Source organism: Palaemon carinicauda, chromosome 1 (genome assembly GCF_036898095.1).
Source record: "Palaemon carinicauda isolate YSFRI2023 chromosome 1, ASM3689809v2, whole genome shotgun sequence".
NCBI classification, from domain to species: domain Eukaryota; kingdom Metazoa; phylum Arthropoda; class Malacostraca; order Decapoda; family Palaemonidae; genus Palaemon; species Palaemon carinicauda.
In genome coordinates, this window is record NC_090725.1 from 144,674,754 (window position 1) to 144,699,719 (window position 24,966).

The 24,966-nt window shown below is 44.0% G+C and overlaps 1 protein-coding gene across 1 annotated transcript in view; it reads left to right on the plus strand.

The window, feature by feature from the left end:
- LOC137652371 (probable serine/threonine-protein kinase DDB_G0278509) overlaps window positions 1-24,966 on the plus strand; it is a 147,767-nt gene that overhangs the window by 26,272 nt on the left and 96,529 nt on the right. The window contains 1 exon segment of the mRNA XM_068385743.1: window positions 13,792-13,935. Coding sequence (XP_068241844.1) covers window positions 13,792-13,935 — 144 coding nt within the window.

A 24,966-nucleotide genomic window follows, 5' to 3' on the forward strand; every position in this document is an offset into this window, starting at 1 on the left:
CCTTGCCTATGGATCAGAAGGACTGGAAGGAAGTACATCTTACTTTCTCAGTCGGGAAGTTGGTTCCCAGATATCGCTGGACGCCAGTTCAGCGGGAACCTCCCTAAGTTGTCGTAGTTTCTCTTGTGAAAGGACCAAGAGACTAAAGAAAGGCTTGCCGCTTCTATGTCCCTCCAGCCTACGTTGGAGACAATGTTTATGGTTGTGGCCAAAACACATTTGGCCACTGTAACGAAAGACCTATATGGCTTCATAAAAGCCAGAAGGGCTTGTAGGGAGTTCGTGTTCGCCTCGGCTATGGTGAGACACGAACCCAGGAAGCTAATATCGTCCAATATCTGGGGAAAGGACCTCTTCCCGAATGAAGTGGTTAAGGAAGTAGTCGACAAAGCCTCCACGGAAAATAGGAACCTTCTGCGGAAGTGGGGCTTGTCACTGAAAAGGAAGTCTTCCCCGGATGAGGGTCCCCAACCAAAGAGGAAGACAAAGAGGCCAAGGTTGCCCTCTCGCTCCGCAAGACAACAACAGCAAAAGCAACAACAACTTCCCATGACCGCGGTGTCCCAGGTGGTGGCACAACCTCAACCCACCTACCAGCAGGTGCCCCAGCAGGTGGTGACACAGCCACCAGCCTTTACTCCAGCCTTCGAGAGTCAGTCTACTACCTTTCGGCCGAAAGGTAGAGGAACATTTAGAGGTTTCTCTAGACGCTCCTCAAGAGGAAGAGGAAATAGGGGAGGACGCGGTCAAGGAGGCAAGTCCTCCGGTAAACCGCAGAAATGAGATGCTTCCGGTAGGAGGAAGATTATACTCTTTTTGGGATCGTTGGACCTTCGATCCTTGGGCCCACAGCCTGATCAAGATCGGACTAGGTTGGAGCTGGAACACAACTCCACTGTCATTCCCTTAATTCTACCAACACTCCACCCCCATTCTGGAAGAATACATCCGAGAACTCTGAGCAAAAGAGTAATAAAGAGGGTAAAGTCCATCAAATTCCAAGGAAGGCTGTTTGGTGTTCTCAAGAGGGGCTCAGACAAACTCATAGTCATTCTGGACTTGTCGCCACTCAACAAGTTCATAGTAAACTGCAAGTTCAGGATGTTAACCCTTCAACAACCCTTCAACACATAAGGACACTGTTGCCCAAAAAGGTATAATCAGTCTCCATAGACATGGCAGATGCCTATTGGCATATTCCAATCATTCGTCAATTCTCCTCCTACCTAGGATTCAGGCTACAGAAGAAAAAATACATCTTCAGAGCCATGCCCTTCATGCTAAACATAGCCCCAAGGATTTTCACAAAGTTTTCAAATGCAGTCGTTCATCAACTACGCCTAAAAGGTGTCCAGGTGGTAGCCTACCTGGACGATTGGCTGGTGTGGGCAGCATCCGAGACGGAATGCATGCAAGCCTCCAAGAAAGTGATCCAGTTCCTGGAACATCTGGGATTCAAGATCAATAGCAAAAAGTCTCGACTATCTCCAGCCCAGAAGTTTCAATGGCTGGGAATACATTGGAACTTACAGTCACACCGTCTCTCCATTCCATCAAAGAAGAGGAGAGAGATAGCGGGATCTGTCAAGAGATTTCTGAAATCCGGTCGGATATCAAGATGCCAACAGGAGAGAGTGCTGGGCTCCCTTCAGTTTGCTTCATTGACAGACCCGGTGCTAAGAGCACAATTAAAGGATGCAACAGGAGTCTGGAGAAGATACGCATCAAACGCTCAAAGAGATCTAAGAAGACCAATACCGACTCGACTACCATCACTTCTCAAGCCGTGGTCGGAGACCAAGTACCTGAAGAAATCTGTACCCTTACAACCACCTCCACCTTCAGTCATCATCCACACAGACGCCTCAAAGGAAGGATGGGGAGGTCACTCTCACCAACGGAAAGTCCAGGGGACTTGGTCCGACCTATTCAAGACCTTCCACATCAACATTCTGGAAGCCATGGCAGTCTTCCCTACACTGAAAAAAATTGGCTCCTCACTGCTCGACCCACGTAAAACTGGTCCTGGACAGCGAGGTAATAATGAGATATCTGAATCGTCAAGGTTCCAGACCACCCTAAATCAGCCAAGTGATGTTGGTCATCTTCCGTTTGGCGGAAAAGAAGAGATGGCACTTATCAGCAGTTCACCTCCAAGGGTTCCGCAACATAACAGCGGACGCTCTATCCAGGCTCACGCCGATAGAGTCAGAGTGGTCCCTAGATGCAGGATCATTCTCCTTCATCTTACGTCAAGTCCCAGAACTGCAAATCGACCTCTTCGCGACAAGCGACAACAAGAAACTACCTTGCTACGTGGCCCCATACGAAGACCCTCTAGCGGAAGCAGTGGACACTATGTCCCTCGATTGGAACAGATGGTCCAGGATTTACCTGTTCCCTCCATCCAATCTTCTGTTGAGAGTCTTCAACAAACTGAGATCCTTTCAGGGAACGGCAGCGATAGTGGCTCACAAGTGGCCAATGAGCGTTTGGTTCCCTCTGGTATTGGAGTTGCGGCTGAAGCTGGTCCCATTGCCGGACCCAGTTCTGACTCAACAAGTACAGAAGTCAATTGTCTTCGCTTCATCACAGAAAACCCGAAACCTTCATCTTATGATTTTCTCTCCTTAGCAGTTAAGAAAAGGTTTGGGATTTCAAGTGACAGTATAAACTTTCTAGAAGAATATAAGTCTAAATCTACTAGAAGACAATATGAGTTGTCTTGGAAGAAATGGGTTGCGTTTGTCAAGGCATAGAAACCAAAGGAGATCTCAACAGATTTCTGTTTATCCTTCTTTATTCATCTTCATGAACAAGGTTTAACAGCCTACACGATAACGGGTAAATCTGCCTTGACTAGACCTTTACTGTACGCCTTCCAAATAGACTTCTCTAACGAAATCTTTAACATTCCCCTAAAGCCTGTGCTAGACTGAGGCCTGCAGCACCTCCGAGGACCATCTCGTGGTCCTTGAATAAGGTTCTTCACTTTGCATCAACAATGAACAATGAGAACTGTTCTCTGAAAGATTTGGCCCAAAAAGTTATATTCTTATTTGCTCTAGCCTCAGGGGGCCAGAGTGAGTGAAATAGTGGCCCTTTCTTGGGATGAGGGCCATATTCAGTTCACAGAAGGAGGAGAACTGAATCTTTTTCCTGACCCAACGTTTCTCGGCAAGAATGAGCTACCTACCAAAAGGTGGGGTCCCTGGAGAATCTGCCCTTTGAAGGAAGATGTCTCACTGTGTCCAGTGGAGTGCCTAAAGGTCTATCTTCATAGAACTTCAGACTTCAGGGGAGGACAGCTCTTTAAAGGATAAACATCAGGTTCAAACTCATCTCTAAAACAGCTAAGGGCGAAGATCACTTATTTCATTCGCAGAGCGGATCCTGACAGTACACCCGCTGGTCACGATCCTAGAAAGATTGGTTCGTCATTGAATTTTTTTCAACACATGGATTTTGAGTGTATTCACTCGTATACTGGATGGAAGTCATCCAGAGTGTTTTTCAAACACTACACGAAGCAAGTGCAGGAGATCAAGAGATTTGTGGTGGCGGTAGGTAGTGTACTAAAACCTGTCGCTTAGTGCTGCAAGGAACAGTGAATAAATTGGGACATTTATGTGCAGGGTGTGCGTGTTGACACCTTACGGTGCAACATGTTAAGTGAAGTGTCACCAGGGGGACACTACGGACTGTTCCAAATACTAAAGGTGAAAAAAGCATAAAGAATAGCACGTGTGCCATGTGTTTTTTACACAAGTGTGAAAAGACAGCTAATTACAGAAAAGTAAATTTTAAAAAAATTACGGAATTTTCATTTTAGTGGCATTATAATTGTTTTCTTTCCAGATGGAACAAGTAATTCTGGAATTACCTGTATGTTTATGCTTAAAGTGTTTCACAAAACGGATTTTGAGCGAAGCGAAAAATCTATTTTTGGGTGAGATGGCCATGTCGTCCTGATGGAAGTTCCTTAAAGTAGCTTCCTAAGGGATATATGTACTACAGTGATATTCCCAGAGAATTTTACCTTTAGGTATCCAGAATTCTAACTCCTGGCGCGTGTATCCTTAAAATTTCTCCAAAGAGTATCGCATAATATCAGCGGACGCATTCTTGACACGGCTCCATAGCAATCTGCACCCCAAACACCGTTTTGGCTTCGAGGAGGATGTGGCAAAAGGGAGCCGTCCAAAGGCTCTCCCCGCTCTTGTAATACTATTGGGAATACAACAGCGCCATTCCCACGACGGCGGACATTCCTTGTAGCATTGAGCGTGGTGTTACAGATACAGTACCACGGGAGGGATACTGTGAAGATCTTTTCTTTTAGAAGAGATGGGTGGGTCCATCAGGACGACATGGCCATCTCACCCAAAAATAGATTTTTCGCTTCGCTCAAAATCCGTTTTTTGGGCTCAAGCCATGTCGTCGTGATGGAAGCATACCAGAGCATTAGTGTATCTGTGGATTTTTAATCAGTGCCTTAACCTTATAGCAACCTTTTCTATGGTCATGGGGACCACATGAGACAAGGGACGTTACCGTTATTCGTCACCATCACTAATCATAAACAATGTTAGTGCTTCCTGCCTCCTACAGGGAAGAGTCATTCTAGACAGTAGAAAAGGGATCTTGAGGTTAACATACTTAGTATGACCAAACATAAGTACACACTGAATATACAAATAGTCTCATAGTTGTATATTTGCTAAAATAGCATCAGTGTCTTTTATATCTATTATTTGATGCATACAAATATATGAGGGATACTTACTTTGGTAAGTTGAAGAACTCTGGCATGTATACATACAATTGTCTGGCGAAGGTGGACGCACTACATTCTAATAGACATTTATTACTAATAAATGACTAAAAGATGTTCAGTTAAACGAATGTAGTATGACAATGGGATTATACCTGTAACAAGTACAGTGACTATATTTCCTTCTTGAAGGAAGAAATGATGGGTGCCACTCTCAGACTGAAGAAAATTATAAAACAAATTCTCTTCATAATTCCTGTACTGGTTACTTCTATCTGCACTGTGTACTTCGTACACCGGCACTAGTGCTTTCTGTATAATTCCACACCTGGGATTTTGAACAGAGCTAGTGTTATCATGGTAATACTTAATTAAAAGAAGTCACACCTAAGAAGGGTGACCTCTTCTCCCTTTAATTGACAGTCCCAGTAAATTAGCTGTTCATCGTAGATTTAGACGGCAGGTTAAATATTCTACCTGGCGTCACCACATATTGCTTCAGAACATGGATTTGTCTAGCATAGTGTATGTAGAACACTCTGGATGATTCTCATCCGTTACATGTGCGAGGACATGTGAGGTCCCAAACCAAAAACTGTTTACTACAGTAATTAGGGGGCAGGTTTTAATACACTACCTGCCGCCACTACGAAGTGTTTCAGTTCATGCACTTGTTTTGCACAGTGTTTGTAAAACACTCTGGATGATTTCCATCCAGTGTATGAACGAAGGCGCTCAAAGTCCATATACTGAAAGAAGTTCAGTGATGAAGCAATCTTTCTCGGATCATGACCTGCGGGAGTACTGTCCGGATCCGCTCTACGAATAAAGTAGGTGAGCTTCGCTCTTAGTTGTTTTATGGATAAATTTGGTCCAGAAGTTTCTCCTTTAAAGAGCTGTCCTCCCCTGAAGTCTGAAGTTCTACGAAGATAGACCTTTAGATACTCTACAGGGCATAGAGAGACATCTTCCTTCAGAGGGCAGATTCTCCAGGGACCCCACCTCTTAGTGGGTAGCTCATTCTTAGCGAGAAAGGATGGATCAGGAAATAGATTTAGTTCTCCCACTTCCGTGAACTGAATGTGACCCTCATCTCTGGATAGGGGCTACTATTTCACTAACTCTAGCCCCGGAGGCGATAGCGAACAGAAAAATAACCTTTTGGGTTAGATCCTTAAGGGAACAATCTTCATTGTTCACAGATGAGGCATAATGTAAGACCTTGTCCAAAGACCAAGAGATTGGCTTTGGTGGTACCGCGGGCTTAAGCCTAGCACATGCCTTTGGAATCTTATTAAAGATTTCATTCACCAGATCCACTTGAAAGGCATATAGGAGAGGCCTGGTCAAGGCTGACTTGCACGTATTTATCGTATTGGCCGCCAGACCTTGGCTATGAAGGTGGACAAAGAAGGACAGCCAGAAGTTTATTGAAATTTCTTTCGGTCCTTTTGCTTTGACAAACGCAACCCATTTTTTCCAGGAAGACTCATATCGTCTTCTAGTTGACTTGGCCTTGTATTCTTCTAAGAATTCTATATTGCCTTTTGAGATCCCAAACCTTTTTTTAACCGCTAGAGCGAGAAAATCATGAAATGAAGGGTTTGGGTTCTCTGTGATAAAACGAAGGCAGTTAATTTCTGAATCTTCAGAAATATACCTAGGGTCAGAGCTAGGACCAGCCTCACCTAGTCTATCAGCCCCACTAGAGGATCCTCGTATGGGGCTATATAGCGAGGTAGTTTCTTGAAGACGCTCGTAATGAAGAGGTCGAATTGCAGTTCCGGGACTTGTTCCCATATGGGAGGGAATATGTGTGCGCCCATGGACCATTCCAACTCTATCGGTTTGTATCGAAATAGAGTATCCACCGTCACATCGTGGATCAGTTGTAAATGAACTGCTGGTATGTGCCGTCCCTTTAAGAGAGGGATGGATAACTTCACCAAGACTGAATGAGACGTTCGAATGTGACGTCTTATTATCGCTTTGGTGTCCCAGATCAGTCGTAGGGAGCCTGATCTGTGTGGAGGGGGCTTCCCCACCCATGAAAGGACCAGCAGAATCTTGGGACTTTCGTGCTCTAATTTCTGTTAGAGAAGCGATTAAAGAGGGACCGATCTCAGTCTTTTTTTATCTCTTGAAGCGTTTGATGCGTGTTTTCTCCAAGCTCTTAACGCATCTTTCCGGTGTGCCCTTAGCACCAGGTCTGTCACTATAGCGAACTGGGGAAAGTTTAGCGCTTTTCCCTGTTGGCGTTTTGGTATTCTGCTGAATACCTGAGTCTCTTGACAGACCTCACGAGCTCCTTTTATATTTCCAAAGGAGAGGAGAGTTGATGTGACTGAGGGCTTCGATGGTTTTTTAAACATCGAAACCCCTGAGCTGGAGAAAGTTGAGACTTCTAGAAGCCTCTCTTGCATCCGTGATGTCCCAGGAACCGGGTCATCTCTTTGAATGCACATTGGCCGGACACTTCGGGTGCTGCCCACTCCAGCCTCTTGATCAGGTATATTAATACCTGAACTATTTCTAGGCTTGACTTTGACGTGACTAAGTTCGACAATCCTTTGAAGATACTTAGGACTGTGAGTCCGACACGTATCTTTCCTAGGATGAATGTTACTCTCTGTAACATGAATTCTAGATAGGAGGAAGGGGGGTAGTTGACTGGAAGGTTCCGGAGGACACCTTTCAGGTCTGACAAGACTACGAACACCCCTAATTGGAACAAGGTCCAATGTTCAGAAGGATTAACATTCAGAACTTGCTGTTTTCTATGAACTTGTTGAGTGGCGACAAGTTCAGAATGACTCATTGATATCTTGAGTCCTTCTCGTGAACACAAAACAGCCTTCCCTGGAACTCGATGAGCTATAGTTTTCTTACCACCTGTATGCTCTATAGCTCTCAGGTATACTTCTCCAGGAGGGTTTTGAACTGTAGGAGAAGGTAAGGAAATGATGGTAGGGACATTTCTGTTTCCCATCAATGGCTCATCTTGAATAGGCTTTGGACCGAAGGATCGAAGGTCCTGCGATCCTGAGGGAAAGTTCCTCCTAGCTGAAGCGTCTTTATGCTTCGAGTAGTCAGTAGGCTTAGACTTTTGACCATCTGCCTGTAGCACCGTGGTCACTGGAATAGTGGGATGTTGTTGAGCAGCCCGGATATTTCCAGCATTTTCGATCTTCTTTTTAGGTTTGGGACCCACAACCACAGAAGATTTTCTCTTTGAAGGAATGCCCCATTTTTGGAGAAGACTTTTGTTCTCCATGGTGGCGTTCTTAATTACTTCCTTAATGACCTCGTGTGGGAAGAGGTCTTTACCCCAGATGTTGGAAGATATTAGCTTCCTTGTTTCGTGTTTCACTGTTGCGTCAGCGAACACAAACTCTACATGCTCTCCTGGCCTTCATAAAGGCGTAAAGGTCCTTCACCGAGATAGCCATATGCATTTTGGCTATGACCATGAGCATGTCTGGGGTACTTTCGTAGGTTGAACACAACTCTATATAGTTTTGTAGAGAAAGGGATGTCGCAAGTCTCTCCTTTGACTCATGTTCATTACACAAGAGCAACTCAGACAATTTAGGGAGACATACCTTGAATTGTCGACTTGCGATGTCCTTGTCTAATTTTCCTACTGAAAATGTCAAATAGACTTCCTTCCAATCCTTTTCCTGTCCGGGAAAAGCTGGTGACAAAGGCTTGTACTCATCGAGTGTGGGACATGGCTTACCCACCTCTACCGCTTTGGCAACAGAAGTAAATGCCTTCCCCATAAAGGGGAATGAGAGTGAAGTAGGAGCAAGAAAGGAAGGGTGTCTGTTATTCAGTGAGAATACCTTCGACTCTGAATAACCCGCCTTTCTCAGACTACCTGAAAGGATAGTCTGTGCCTTATCATGGTCGAGAATCAAGACCTCCTTTGGTTCCGCTCCTTTTCTTGACTTTGGTTCGTACTTCAGTCAAACCCAACAATTAGGGAAAGCATCAAAGCTTGGCCAAAATTGAAGTTTGTCCAAAGGAACAGCATCTATTTTCTCTGAGATGTAGAGATTGCCATTTGAAATCGGCATCTGCTCCGCAAACCTCCAGGGATTGGTTATGGAGCATGTTGGTAGGTCTTGATTGAAGGGTCGTTTGACTGACCCCTGGGAAGCGACAAGAGAAGCTTTACGAGGCTCTATCTTGCGTTTTACTTCCTGCTTTTCGTTTTGTTTACGAAAGCTCTCTATTTGATTCTTCAACTGGATACATAATTGTACCACATTATCCAATAGAGGGGTAGAAGACGAAGATGTCGACATCGATGGCTCTATAGCCGGCATAGGCAGAGGAAATTCCGACACAACATTTTCCTCATCTACCCTGGGGCACTTCTTGCCCTTAATACCAAAGGTTTTCTGGCCGTCAGGGGATGTAGTTGGCTCCTGAGGCACTACTGTTTCCTCACTTGCTTCCGGAAATAGTAGCTTACGCATCCTATCATTAGGTAGGAAAGGTCCCGGAGAGATCTTTTGAAAGCCTCTCACCCAGTTGCGTAATTTATATTGAGCTGTATCCCTAATCTCCGTAGACTTGGGATTTTCAAAACCTTCGGACATTAATGTCCGACATATATTGCAAACCTGTGGGCTCCAATAATGTAGGGATCCGGAAATAATATTGCAGGGGACATGAAACCTGCAAGTATTATGACCGTAAAAATACTTACTCTTGGCCTTGCAGAGGACTGCAGCACAAGGTATCTGGTGTTCCTCTTGTAAAGAAAGGAAAACCAAATGAGTATACAATGGATTATCTCCTTGACAATCAACATGCAAATGTCCTTTACAATAGAGTAGCTTAGGATAGTAAGCTATAAAGGGATAGTAGGAGATACATACTTGTGTACCCCTGTGAGCAAATGCTGTTGCCTCCCCTCAGTATTAACTACATGGAGATTTCTCTATAGAGTAACTCCAAGTAGAAGGACTCTTACCCCTAGGGGTAGAGAAGTATCAAATCACTGTCCCAAAATAATGTTAATACTGTGGGGTCAGGATGACTGATTCTCGATCAGAATATTGAAGAAAACTATTCATTCAATATATGAACGGTACCGGCAGAATGCTCGTACAAGGGTACCCAAGGTATGTCAGAAAATACTACTGTATCATGGTACTGTAGTTTTCTAATTGCAGTAAGTCTATATTGCAATTTACTGGCTACTGTACATCATGTATTGTAGTCTAGTCATTATGCTGCCTTCATAGTAGCATATGACAGTATGGTCCATCTAGCATGAAGCCAGCTGGACTAGGAAAATAAAGACATATATTTGTATATCCCACTCAGCCTATTTGCTGTAGTCTTCCTACTATATTAAAATATAGAGTTTCCTGATCAGGGAGACTCAAGGAAAAATTCTGCACCCTTTGAGGGTTAGGAGTGTATTACTCCTGCCTTGAAGTGTTTAATATTGTAGGGTAATCCTAATACTGATTTCTAATCAGGATATTGAAGAAATCATATTCATTCAATATAGGATTGGGCTCAGCAAATGCCTGTATTGGATATCCAAAATATATTGGAAATAACTACTAGTATAAACTATATAGTAGTTTTCTATCTGCAGTATATTCTATAATGCAGATATACTGGCTACCTGTATAAAATATACAGTAGTTCAGCCGGCATGTAGCCGGCATAGCTAGGTTTTGCCGGCCTACCCGGCATGCTAGCTAGAGAGAGAGAGAGATAGCATGGAAAAAAGGCTACTCCTTACTGTGAATGTATACAGTAATTAAGGATGTAAAAGTCTAATTTGACTGCCTTTTTCCAGAGAGAAGGTTCTAATAGAAGGGGAGAATGTACCATTCAGGCTTCCATGCAGCTACAGAACTATTGCCGATAAGGTATCGCCGATACACTGCCGGCCGGCAAGTCCAGCAGTACCAGTACAGTCGGCGTGCTGCCAACTGAGTCAGCACTATCTGTGCCGGCCTGGCCGGCAGTACCCCGGCAACAGGACCTGTAGCAGCAGTCCAAGGGAGGACTGAAGAACCTTGGGAACAGAAGGGACTTCCCTCTCACGGCCATCATGGTCGCCGGCAGCCATCTTGGCTGCCGGCTGGGCTGGCAATTGCCGGCTGAGCCAGCAGTTGCCGGCTAGGCCGGCAATTGCCGACAGATGATGTGGTTGGTGGCAGTATGCTCTGCCATCAGCTAAAGACATGGCTCGAGAGGGAGTCTGGCTGGCTCCAGCAACCTACCAGCAAAGGAAGGTTGCAAGATGCCAGCCTAAAGAAAGACAATGGCTAAGCCATCAAAAGAGGACAGCGGGGTAGGGAACAGGGTCCTGTAACGAGTGTGAAAGGAACTGGCAAAAATTGCCAATCCTACCACCTGTAAAAGAAACTCTGTTTCAGTATCGACAGAATCCCAGGGAACAGGAGAGACTCAGTTCTCCAACCCAGAGATTGCCGACACAGTTAAGGGGATGGCGGCACTGCCGCCTCCTCTCAACAAAGAAGAAACAGAGTTCCAGTGCCAAGTATCCTAGGCTAAAGAAAATTACTCTTCAGCCCAGAGTACTGTGGCATAGGACTAGTCTTTTAGTCGTAAGGAGAAGATGGTATCCTACCATAACTTCAAGTGCAGCTAATGAGGGCTAACCTCCATTGCCGGCCACCTAGCCGGCTGGGGAATGATGGTATCCTACAACCCATTCGCCCTGCCGGCAGGTCGCCGACATAAGACTAAATACTCTGAGATTCTGACTAAATCCCAAAACTCGATGGTATACCACAACCAACGGTTAAGGGAAGAGGCAGGACAAACCCTAAGTTAGCCATGTCTGAATAAGATTCAAGGCACGGCTATTAGGGTTGTAGCCTGAGGCTACACTCAGAGGGAAAGAGATTACCCTTAAGTCTCCGAAGAGACGTGTAATGTTTCATAACATTATAGGAGGTATCAGTCTCCACTGAATGAAAACAAAACACGAGGGTAACCGGGGAAAGTCTGAACGTATAGTAAAACGTCTAGGTAAGGTTACCTAGGCTATACGAGATCTCGGTTACCTAAATCACCGAAACTCTAACTATACGATCGACGGAGAAAAGGGAAACAGAAATTATGCACATTATCAAAACTTTACAAGAGTAATTGCCTAAATAGTTAAATAATTAAAATAATTAAATAAAGCTATTAAAAACTGGAAGTCGTTCTGCTATCTAAATAACACATGCCAAACGAACGACGGCCCCATGGCGCCTCCAGTAACTGGCCTAGCTCTTAAACATAATAAAATACTCTAATTTCATTGTGAAACAGGAGCTAAAATATACTCATAGTAAAGACCCGATACCCAACTTTCCAGAGGCAGAAGATGATGGAGAAAGCATAATAATAATCCTGTAAAACGATCGAAAAGTTAGATCCCCAGGAAATATCACCGAGCGAGATCGCTACAAAAAAAGGAATGTCCGCCATCGTGGGAATGGCGCTGTTGTATTCCCAATAGTATCACGAGAGTGGGGAGAGCCTTTGGACGGCTCCCTTTTGCCACATCCTCCTTGAAGCCAAAACGGTGTTTGGGGTGCAGATTGCTATGGAGGCGTGTCAAGAATGCGTCCGCTGATATTATGCGATAACCTTTGGAGAAATTTTAAAGATACTCGCGCCAGGAGTTAGAATTCTGGATACCTAAAGGTAAAATTCTCTGGGAATATCACTGTAGTACATATATCCCTTAGGAAGCTACTTTAAGGAACTTCCATCACGACGACATGGCTTGAGCCCAAAAACATTTGTATATACTATGAAATGCATGTTGAATGACAAATTTTATTGGTTATCAATAAAAATTAACTGGTATTTGCGTCTTATTCGCCCCTAACCCAAATAATTAAAGATGTGCAAGAGCATTATTATGATCAACCTTTTTATCTGCATATAAATAGAGAACAACGATATAAATTTCTTCCTGTATTTAAACAAATCTCTTTTCTGTGGGTACATACCTGTTTCTACACAGATATATACCCATCTCCATACGCTTTGGAAGTGATACTGACTAATACAAACTTTTGTTCTTACTTGGATGCAAAACCTGTCTCTTTGCATACAGCTGGCCCTGTATGCCCGGGGAGGTGACAGTGACTTATACAAACATTTGTTCGTAATCGGAATACAAACTCTGATTGAGAAGGTATACGATGAGACTAGTATACTCGTTTTGCTGCTAGGTTTGTTCATATGAAATATGTAAACCTCGAGATTTTTTCTAGAGTCTAACATGACTCTTCCCTGCAGGGGGCAGGAAGCACTAACATAGTTCATGATTAGATGAAATGTTGTTTAACGGTAACTTCATATGTCTCTAGGTCTGAGCGACCAAAGAAATATTGTCTTGAGGTTAAGGCACAATAAGAAATCCACAGATACATTAATGCTCTGGTATACTTCAATCAGGATGACATGGCCTGAGCCCAAAAAACGGATTTTGAGCGAAGCAAAAAATCTATTTTTGGGCGAGATAGCCATGTCGTCCTTATGAACCCGCCCTCCTTTTCATAAAAAAGGCTTGAAAGGATCCCTCCCGAAAAGTACTGTATCTGTAGCACCTCGCTTAACGCTACAAGGAATAAAGATGGCGGCGATGATGATGTCATCTAGATACTAAAAACAGTAACGGAGGAGCGGTACCTTATTAACGGCTCCCCTTCGTTCTTTGCCACTTTTCCCCCTCGAAGCGTAAACGCTATTTGGGGGTGAAGATAGCTATGTGGCGTGTCAAGAATACGTCCTCTGATATCATGCGATATCCCTAAAAGGAAAAGTTAGGGATATTCGCGCCAGGAGTTAGAATTCTGGAGACCTTAAGGTAAATTCTCTGGGAATATCACTGTAGTCAAATATACCCTAGGAGGCTACTTAAAGGAACCTTCCATCAGGACGACATGGCTATCTCACCCAAAAATTTATTTTTCGCTTAGCTCAAATTCCGTTTATTATATCTTTTTTTTCAGAATAAAACTGGTTATTTTGAAGTTGAAATAGAGCATGTTGGCGGTATCGTTGATTTGCGTCGGACTTATGGACAGTTTATTCTGGAGTCTCTTAAAATAAGTGAAGCTAATCTCATCGCATTGATTATTTCGTCTGAAAATAAGGTATGAATATGTATATAAATTAATATGTAATCCGAATTAAGGAGTTAAGTCATAGTCTCCCTTACTTCGACAAATTTAAATAAAATATTTTAAGATTTTGAAATAGAGATATACCACAGATATTTTGTTCATGTAGACACCTCAGGATTATACAGTATATATAATCGACGGATAGGTTTGCATAAAGCAAATGGGTGTTACAGACTAATACACACACAAACACAGTCATTCCAACACCTTATAAAAACATTAAAGACACCTCACACGTCTTGAACTGTCGACCTAACCACGCCATGATTCCTCGTTGCTGGGAGGAGTGGCGATGGTGGCTGGAACAACACAAACATACGCTACCGGGGTCTAGCTACGGCGGGCAGGGTAACTGGTCGGGACTACGGTTCACCCCAAAGCCAAAGTTAAGTCCTTCAAAAAGAAGGCAACCGTGTTACCCCGTACGAATGGGAAAAAGGCACGCTAATAGAGGATGATGATTTTGGTGGATGTTGGCACCTAAATACTTAGAGCACCTTGACAATGGCCTGAGTGATGGAGACTAATCAAGATTATCCATGGTGAATATGATGTACGTCATCACACACACACATGTAAAACAATAGCATTAAACTTCTGCTACTTACTAGAATCAAAATCTGATCACAAGTGGCAGACTAAGGCGTTACCACCAGGACCAGAAAGTTCATAATGGAAGTTGGAATATAATAAGGTAATGAGCATACTAAGTTTTTCCCTATAGAAAATTTTACACAACTTCCTAGCCTATCAGTCATAAAACGATAGTTTTATTTCTATTACCTCACTGAACCTTGTACAGTATTAACTTAATTTGATTATTTCATTGAATCTTCCCTTGTACAGTATTGACTTTATTTGATTATTTCATTGAATCTTACCTTGTACAAGATTGACTTAATTTTATTATTTCATTGAATCTCACCTTGTGCAGTATTGACTTAATTTGATTATTTTATTGAATCTTCCCTTGTACAGTATTATCTTGATTTGATTATTTCATTGAATCTTACCTTGTACAGTATTGACTTAATTTGATTATTTCATTGAATCTTACCTTGTACAAGATTGACTTAATTTGACCATTTCATTTAATCTTACCATGTACATTATTGACTTAATTTGATTATTTCATTGAATCTTACCTTGTACAGTATTGACTTTATTTGATTATTTCATTGAATATTACGTTGAACAGTATTGACTTTATTTGATTATTTCATTGAATCTTACCTTGAACAATATTGACTTTATTAGATTATTTCATTGAATATTACTTTGTACAATATTGACGGGACGAGGGGGCTGGGAACCCCCTCTCCTGTATTATAATCCTGTGAGACATCAAAGAGGTGGAGCTGGGGGGAGAGTGACTGCTCCCCGCACTCTAGTTTTGGGGTGTTTGAATGTGCGTGAATGTAATACGATAGAGAGTAAAAGATGTGAGATTGGAAGATTGTTTAGGAATAGAAGGATGGATATATTGGCTTTGTGTGAGACAAAGATAAAAGGGAAAGGTGAAGTGATGTTTGGGGAAATGTCTGGTAGAGTGTCTGGGATTGAAAGGGGAAGAGCAAGAGAAGGTGTGGCTTTATTGCTGAGTGAATGGATGACAGGTAAAGTAGAGAATGGAAGGAGATATCATCTAGGTTAATGTGGGTAAGGGTTAGGTTGGGTAGGGAATGTTGGGCTTTTGTGGGTGCGTATGGGCCAGGTTGTGAGAAAAGTGAAGAGCGGAATGAGTTCTGGAATGAATTAACTAGGTGTGTAGAAGGATTGGGTAGAAGGAATTATGTAGTTGCCATGGGTGACTTAATTAAATGCTAGAGTGGGCGCTGGAGAGGTAGAAGGTGTCATTGGGAAGTATGGCGTACCAGGTGAAAATGAGATTGGTGAGAGACTGGTAGATATGTGTGTTGAGCAAGAGATGGTGATAAATTCTAGCTTTTTCAAAAAGTAAGATAAAAACAAGTATATATGGGTAAGAGTGGCAAATGGAAGAGTGGTAGAAAAGGTGTTAATGGATTATGTGTTGATAACTAAAAGAATGTTTGGAAGATTGAAAGACATGTACGTGTTTACGGGTATGGCTAATTTATGTCTGATCATTGTTTTGGTGGAAGGAAAACTAGTTGTAGCAAAAGAGTGGCGGAATAGAGTAGGTGGATGTAAAAGGGAGCTAGTGGGGGTTGAAGAGCTAATAAAACCGGGGTAAAAAGTAAATATCAAGAAAGGTTGGAAATGGCATATGATGAAGTGAAAGTAAGAGAAACTGGTAATTTAGAGGAGTGGAAGTTAGTAAAAGAAAATTTTGTTGGGATTGCAAGTGATCTGTGCAGCAAGAAGTTTGTTGGAGGCAGCATGAGGAAGGGCAGTGAATGGTGGAATGAAGAAGTGAAGGTAAAAGTGGAAGAAAAAAAGGAGGGCTTTTGAAGAATGGTTGCAGAGTAATAGTGTAGAGAAGTATGAAAGATATAGAGAGAAAAAAAGTGGAAGTAAAGCGTAAGGTAAGTGAGGCAAAGAGGGCAGCTGACCTGAGGTGGGGTCAGGGATTGGGTCATTCTGTGGCGGGATGTTAACAAAAACAAACCCCACACCCCTGATCACTCTGACATAAAAATTATCCCACAACACAATCTTTCCCCTTACTTTACGTCAAACTGGACTATTGCACGAAGGGAAAAAAAAAAAAACATAACCTTAAAACTATATTAACTGCAACCCCCCCAAAAATTGCACATCATTAAACAGACTTAACACTAAAACAGACCAAAAATAAGACTTTTATATTTATAGAAAACTTTACAAATCCAACAGCAGTCCACACAGTACCAAAAAACTTGCTCCACACACAGTAACGAAAAATACTTAAACACTAAAACAAATCACTTAACACTAAACCATCCACCGTAAGCCATAAACCAGAAACAAATAATCACAACTTATCATAAATTCAACAGACAAAAATAACAATACACAAAATTTGCTGTATATATATCGGTGCGCGAGGGTACCAAGAACTCGTCAACAATCGAAAAAAAACAATATCCTTTAAATATACCCAACACCGTCAGTCCACGCAGAGAACCAAAAGCACACTTAAGACTAAAATAAATTACTATGAAACACCAATCATATTCTGTAACACAAAAAAAGTAATGCCAAACCAAGAGAAAACTCTTAATTCACACGCAACAGTCCTTGTAAGCTGTAGCCTACTGGCACTGGCCAACAATATCGACCATGCAATCTTATGCGGTGGTCGTTATCATCATCAAATTATCGTGAGAAAATTCCGTATTTTATAGCCAGGTCATCAACGTTAAAAAATTCTGTATTTCAGCAGTCTATTCCTACATTCATTGTCCGGTCCAGGTCGTCATCATAAAGATATTCATATATAATACACATGGCTGGCAAGCACCACCTTCCAGGCCAAACTAAAACTCCAGAGGAGTCTAAAGGAATCCAAAGGAGGAATTACGGCCTGCAATAAAAAAGAAAAAACGCTTACAAAAACTCCTAACTAACTAAACTATCGCACTATAATCAAAGATAAATAATAAACTTTCTATCATTCATGATCGCGCTTAACAAAAATAAATAAAACAGTACTTACTCCAATACAAAAAAAAAAAAAAATCACTTCACAGCCCGCTGTTGATGAACAAGAAAAATGACAAACTTATAACAGAGTTTGTATTTTTCCTAACATACAAACCCGAATTCTTTACTATAGGAGATATTCTAGCGCGAACTGGAAAATACGGCAGAAAAACCTTAACAAGGTCGTTAACGACCGGGTAGGTAATTACCCAACTGACAGTGGTGGGGGATCGCCGGTCGGTAGCTGCTGTTTAGCTTCAATCGGATTCTAGTTAGGACTATCCTAGGGGGGCGGTGATGGAGGGAAGATTTGTGTAAAGAATTTGGGTTTGTATGTTAGGAAAATACAAACTCTGTTATAAGTTTGTCACTTGTTCCTACACTAAATACAAACCCTCATTCTTTACTATAGGAGACTTAGTCTTGAGGCCAGGGTGGCCAAGGAGTTCCCTATCTTTATGGAAGATAGTCCTCAGACTAGACTCTTTTGAAGCAACCATCTTCCATGTCTTCTTTCTTTGTAGATCCCCAGAATCTCAGTACTACTGAAGGTTTGCAACTTCATGGAAACAAAAGTTTCAGGATGAAGTGGGTCAGGAACATTCGAATCGGACCCCTTCAAACTTAGGATTCCCCCGATCTTGCCAAGGGGAAACCTCGTGACCACGAGTATAACTTATACTCTGGGAAAGGAATCAGATGAGTATCATACCTTATTTCCATTGGCGAGTCCAGCTGAAACTGGATACAGGCTAGGATCCCCACATGTGGGGGAGAAGGAGACGAAGAAGATGGATGGATGTCCTTCTTAAAACCTAGTGTAACCCAGAATCCTCAACCAATGGTTACTGTCCCCTGAAAGGGCGTAAGGTAGTAACAGCATCTGTTGACTTGTCACAATAGGCCCTATAAACAGGGTGTCTAGAGACCTATGTGTCATGTCGCTCAAAAGTGAGCAGTGAATGTAGATTGGCATTTCCAGACCCCAACGCTTAGGACCTGGGAGACTGAGAAAATTCTCTTAAATGCCAGAGAGGCAGCCACTCCCCTAACTTGAAGGGCTCTGGGTTGTGCTGCCTCTGGGTCTCTGTGAAAAGTCCTCGCAATAACTTTTTTAAGTCAGAAAGAGATGGTGTTGCGAGAGATTCTCTTTTTTACCCTGTTGGTACAAGGAAGAGATGATGGAGACGTGGTCTGAAAAAGTCTGGTGCGCCTCAGATATTTCTTTGACGCCTTGACTGGGCATAGTAACGACTGGACTGCATCCTGTGTTTCCTATTGAGAGTGGAAATTCTCTGCCTGTCTGTCTGTAAGATTGCCTTACCTTTGTGTAAGACACGGAAATTCTCGAAATCTCCCATCGGTAGATGAAGGATTATGAGTCTAGCCACCAAGCCCAGTACGAGGTTGCGAGATACTCGCCCCCCCCCCCCCATCTCTTATAATGGGTGACGTAAGACAGACCATGTAGCTCACTGACCCTTTTAGCGGAGGACAGTTTTAAGGTTCAGAGAGTAGTCTGAGGCCCTTAAGGGCACATAGGGCAGACCCTTCAGCGAACGTAAGACACGTCTCAAGGAGATGGTCTAATCTCAAGTGGGGGGCAGGATCACTCCAACACCGAAACAACCAAGGTGATGTCTACTGAGGCGGAGAGGTCAACCCCTTCTCCGTGTACAGATGAGGCTCAAGGCTGCGCGATAGCCCTAAATCGCCGAGACTGAGAGAAGCTTTCCTCACTGAGGTACAAAAGGAAGTCTGGGAACTACTGATCCTTCCTTTGAGGATCCAATTTCTTCACATTGTCGCTGTTGTAGCGGTTAAGAAGTCCATTGTCTTAGCCCCAGCAGTTAGGACTTCTTCTAGGGTCTGCCTAGAGTTTTGGTTTGACAAGACCTCGTGGCTCGCAAGGGAGCCGACTGTATCAGACCATGTGTCAAGTCAGAAGGGACATTGAAGTAGCTTCCCTTGCCGAGGCTTCTGTGACTGAAAAGAGCCAGGAAGAGTTGAGTGTCTCTTCGAGGATTAGCCTGGTGTGAGCCTCGCCGTGGGGGATCTAAGATCAGAGAAGAGGGTTGACGTCTCTGAGCTCACAGAACAGACCAGGTTTAAAGGTCGCTCAAGAAAGGCAGAGGCGAGGGACAGTGACATTGCACTAGCCGTTAGGACAATGTCCTAGAGACTGACCATATATGGTCAACGACCAAGCCTCCTCTCCATCCCAGCTAGGACCAGGGAAGGCCAGGCAGTGGCTGCTGAAGACTCAGCAGATAGATCTATAGGCTCCCCCCCCCAACCTTAGCTTACAAGGATGGTAAGGTTGTAGGCACTGAAGGCTGTAATGAGTCTGGGCAGGACTCGAACCCCAGACTGTCAATACATAGCCTGTCTAAGGCTGGAGAGTCAAATGGTCGAGGAGACAGATGCAAATCGCCGAGGCATGAGATATAACACAGTTCTTAGAGTCCTTAAATAGGACTCAGCAGATAGATCTATAGGCTCCCCCACAACCTTAGCTTACAAGGATGGTAAGGTTGTAGGCACTGAAGGCTGTAACGAGTCTGGGCAGGACTCGAACCCCAGACTGTCAATACATAGCCTGTCTAAGGCTGGAGAGTCAAAGGGTCGAGGAGACAGATGCAAATCGCCGAGGCATGAGATATAACCCAGTTCTTAGAGTCCTTAAATAGGAGGATTCTAAGTCCCTCGACGGCAGCACTCACGAGGAATCCTCAGGCTCAAATAATTCCTCGCGTGTAATTACAGGAAAAAGTGGAGACGTGAGTAGCAGACAAACCTTATATCTTACCCCTTGTATCTTTCTTATCGAAAGGGGAAGAATGGTAGAAGTCGGAGTGTCTGGAGGTAATGGCGAAGACCGCTGACGAGAGTCGGAAGGCTCTGTCATAAGAGTAAACTCTTAATGATGATGATCGCGTGCATAGCGCTAATTGCGCGCGTGCATGGACACTGCTAATTGTTACGAGAGCCCGACTACTCCGCATAACTGAAACTCGAAGGTTCCAAGTTGTGTGAACTTGAAAGTCCAACGCGACAGAGGCCCGAAGGACTCATAAGGAGAACCTGTAGGATAAACATGACGAAATTTTAAAGGCTCCCGATCACGCCCGACGAAAGGGTGATCGTCACGAGACCCCGAGGGGTCAACGTGAGGGGAACCAGTAGGATCAAGAAGACGTCTCCTACCAGCACGAGGGGGAGAACGTCAGGGATGAAAATAACTCCTCCGCAGGGCAGATTTGTTCTCCTGAAGGAGAATGTCACTTAATACTAGGCAGTCGCTCCGCCCCTGGATAACGAACAGAGCGGCCGAAGCCCTCGGCATCGCGTTCTACGTCGCTGCTATCTGGGTGTTTTCTTTTAGTCTCTCTAATACGTTTCCCTTTTCCCTTCTGCTCTCAACCAAAGAGAAGTGGTGAACCCCTGCATCTTCTTTCGAGGTTTCCGAGAGACTCAAAATCTTTAACTCATTAGGGAGCAAAAGAATTAGGGAGGTTGTCCTGTCTGAAACACGGGAGCGAGGGATTGACCCCACGAGTGTATGATCGGAGATTTGCGTGTGTAGCGCTAATTGTGTGCGAACACCTGCGTGACTGGGGTCTGAAGACTCTGCCATAAGAGTAAAACTCCTGATTGTTATGGGCGTTGTGTTGGATGGGCATACGCGAACACTCTGCGTGACAAGAGTCCGAAGACTCTCTGACCTAAGAGTAACACTTTTGATGACTTGTGTCATGAGAACCCGAAGGTTCAGCATGATCGTGCGTGCCCCTAGAGGTTGTGTTGCGAGAACCCGAAGGCTCAGCGTGAACGTGCGTGCCCCTAGAGTTTGTGTTGCGAGAACCCGAAGGGCTAGAGCAACGGGAAAACGGAAGTCTCCCTTGTCACGAGACACCGAAGTGTCAGCGAGACTAAATGCACGAAAACCCGAGATTTCAACAACTAGCTGTGAGAAAACGAAGGGATAGCACACCGGGAAACCGAGGTTTCCTTGTCACGAGACCCCAAAGGGTCAGAGATCGAGAATTCAAAGGCGAGAGCGATCTCTGTGAAGATAGAGAGTAAAGCAAGGAGAAGAGCTCTATCTGACTTTTTCTAGAGCGGACGGAGACCCTCAAACTAATATGCGAAGAAGAGGGTTCGAGGTTAGGACGTGCTTTGCCCTTGGCCGCGCTCCTGGTTTCTTAGATGATCCCTCGCACGACGACGACAGCGAGGCAGAACGATGACGAGAGGGGTCGTTCTTCTCAGGTTTGTGGCACGAGTGTATATAATCTAGAGGCAGGAAGTCTCAGGGAGAGACAGAAGGCGAGAAAGAGCAAGAATGATAATGTCTCTTCCTATTTCGCCTGTCTCTTTGGTGAGAATATCTAGAAGGCGTAAACGGGCGTGCGGGAGAGTTATCTCGCACGTCTGTGCCAGCTGTAGGGAGCGCGCGCGCGCAGGAGAAAATTCCCCATAATGGAATCATATGGCCACGCGGGCGTGCGTGCATATCCTTGCAGAAGCGGGAGAAGGCTGGTGCGCCGGTAAGTGCTGGCGCGTTGATAAGCGCTGGCCTGTTGCAAAGCGCTAGTGCGTTGGTAAGCACTGGCGCTGCGGGAAAAGGCAGCATGGCTGCTTTGTCAGAAGACCTTCTAACAGTAGAAAGTTGACTCGCAGGATTTACCTGTTGCGTAGGATGGTGTTGGGCGCGTATGCGCACGTGCAGGAAAATGTTGGTGCGCGGGAGCGCATAGTGGAGCGCTGGCGCGCAGGAGAGTGCCATCGCGCAGGAGAGTGCCATCGCACAGGAGAGTGCCATTGCTCAGAAGATTGGTGGTGCACCGGCGCGTGATGGAGTTATGCTCTTGTTGAAGCGTATGCGCATGTTGGGGCATACGCTCTTGATGCCCTATGTTAGGGTAAGAAGGAAGCGCTCTTAAGTTTGTGACAAGAGCGCTTAGTCTAGCGGCGAGACATTTCGTCAAGAGACAGAAGGCGAGGAAGAGCAAGAACGATTATGTCTCCTCCTATGTCGCCTGTACTCCGGAGAGAACGACTGGGCAAAGGAGTGCGATCTCTCCTTTACCTCTTCTCTATCTCTCCCTCCAGGCCTCTGAAGAGGGGAGGACAATGAAGTGGAGGAGAAGGAGGAGAAGGTACTGTGAAGACCACTTCTACATACTTGGCAGGGGAATCCATCCTCCGCAGGATAGCAGAACACCCATGATCTCCGTAACGGGGCATAAGGAAGGAGGATCCACATCCAGCGGTGATGTAAAGGCATCATGAACACTTCCTCAAAATAGAGGATATCATCTACAAAGAAAAAGAAAAAGGATTAATCAAAACTCAAAAAAAAAAAGAAAGGCTAGTCTGCCAGCAAATAAGCAGGAGCAGTGGTGTTACCACTGCGACGGCTAGAATTCGATTGAAGGTAAACAGCAGCTACCGACCGGCGGTCCCCCACCACTGTCAGGTGGGTAATTACCTGTCCGGTCGTTAACGATCTTGTTAAGGTTTTTCTGCCGTACCGTGTACACACACACAAACACACATACATACATACCCGCACCCTCTCTCTCTCTCTCTCTCTCTCTCTCTCTCACGGGCGCGCGCGCGATTTAGCAAAACTAAAAAAAATAAACTCTCTCTCTCTCTCTCTCTCTCTCTCTCTCTCTCTCTCTCTCTCTCTCTTGCGATTTGACAAAACTAAAACAAATAAAATCTCTCTCTGTCTCTCTGTCTGTCTCTCTCTCTCTCTCTCTCTCTCTCTCTCTCTCTCTCTCTCTCTCTCTCTGTCGATTTGGCAAACAAAAAAAATAAATAAAATAAAATTAATCCTCCACAATTCATATGAAGAGGATAAGAAGAAGTTTTGGAAAGAAGTGAAGAGAATAAGGAAGGCTGGTTCAAGAATTGAAGAGATAGTGAAAGATGGAAATGGAAGGTTGTTAAAAGGAGAGGAGGCAAGGAAAAGTTGGGCGGAATATTTTGAAAGTTTACTGAATGTTGAGGATAATAGGGAGGCACATATAATTGCTGTTGCAGGTGTTGAGGTGCCGGTGATGGGAAATGAGAATGAGAGAGAGATTACAAGAGAAGAAATTAGGAGAGCACTAGATGAAACGAGAGTAGGAAAAGCATCCGGTATGGATGGTGTGAGAGCTGAGATGTTGAAGGAAGGGGGTGTGGCTGTACTTGAATGGTTGGTGAGATTGTTTAATATGTGTTTTGTGTTGTCAATGGTACCAGTAGATTGGGTTTGTGCGTGTATTGTACCACTATACAAGGGCAAGGGAGATGTGCATGAGTGTTGTAATTCAAGGGGTATTAGTTTGTTGAGTGTAGTTGGAAAAGTGTCTGGTAGAGTACTAATTAATGGAATTAAGGATAAAACAGAGAATGCAATCTTAGAAGTACAGGGTGGTTTTAGAAGAGGTAGGGGTTGTATGAATCAGATTTTTACAGTTAGGCAGATATGCGAGAAATATTTAGCAAAAGGTAAGAACGCGTATGTTGCGTTTATGGATCTGGAGAAAGGGTATGATAGAGTTGATAGGGAAGCAATGTGGAATATGATGAGGTCATATGGAGTTGGTGGAAGGTTGCTGCAAGCAGTGAAAAGTCTCTACAAAGGTAGTAAAGCATGTGTTAGGATAGGAAATTAAGTGAGAGATTGGTTTCCGGTGAGAGTGGGGCTGAGACAGGGATGTGTGATGTTGCCGTGGTTGTTTAACTTGTATGTTGATGGAGTGGTGAGAGAGGTGAATGCTCGAGTGCTTGGACGAGGATTAAAACTGGCAGACGAGAATAACCATGAATGGGAGGTAAATCAGTTGTTGTTTGCAGATGATACTGTACTGGTTGCAGACGCGGAAGAGAAGCTTGGCCGATTAGTGACAGAATTTTAAAGGGTGTGTGAGAGAAGGAAGTTGAGAGTTAATGTGGGTAAGAGTAAGGTTATGAGATGTACGAGAAGGGAAGGTGGTGCGAGGTTGAATGTCATGTTGAATAGAGAGTTACTTGAGGAGGTGGATCAATTTAAGTACTTGGGGTCTGTTGTTGCAGCAAATGGTGGAGAGGAAGCAGATGTACATCAGAGAGTGAATGAAGGATGCAAAGTGTTGGGAGCAGTTAAGGGAGTAGTAAAAAATAGAGGGTTAAGCATGAATGTAAAGAGAGTTCTATATGAGAAAGTGATTGTACCAACTGTGATGTATGGATCGGAGTTGTGGGGAATGAAAGTGATGGAGAGACAGAAATTGAATGTGTTTGAGATGAAGTGTCTGAGGAGTATGGCTGGTGTATCTCGAGTAGATAGGGTTAGGAACGATGTAGTGAGGGTGAGAACGGATGTAAGAAATGAGTTAGCAGCTAGAGTGGATATGA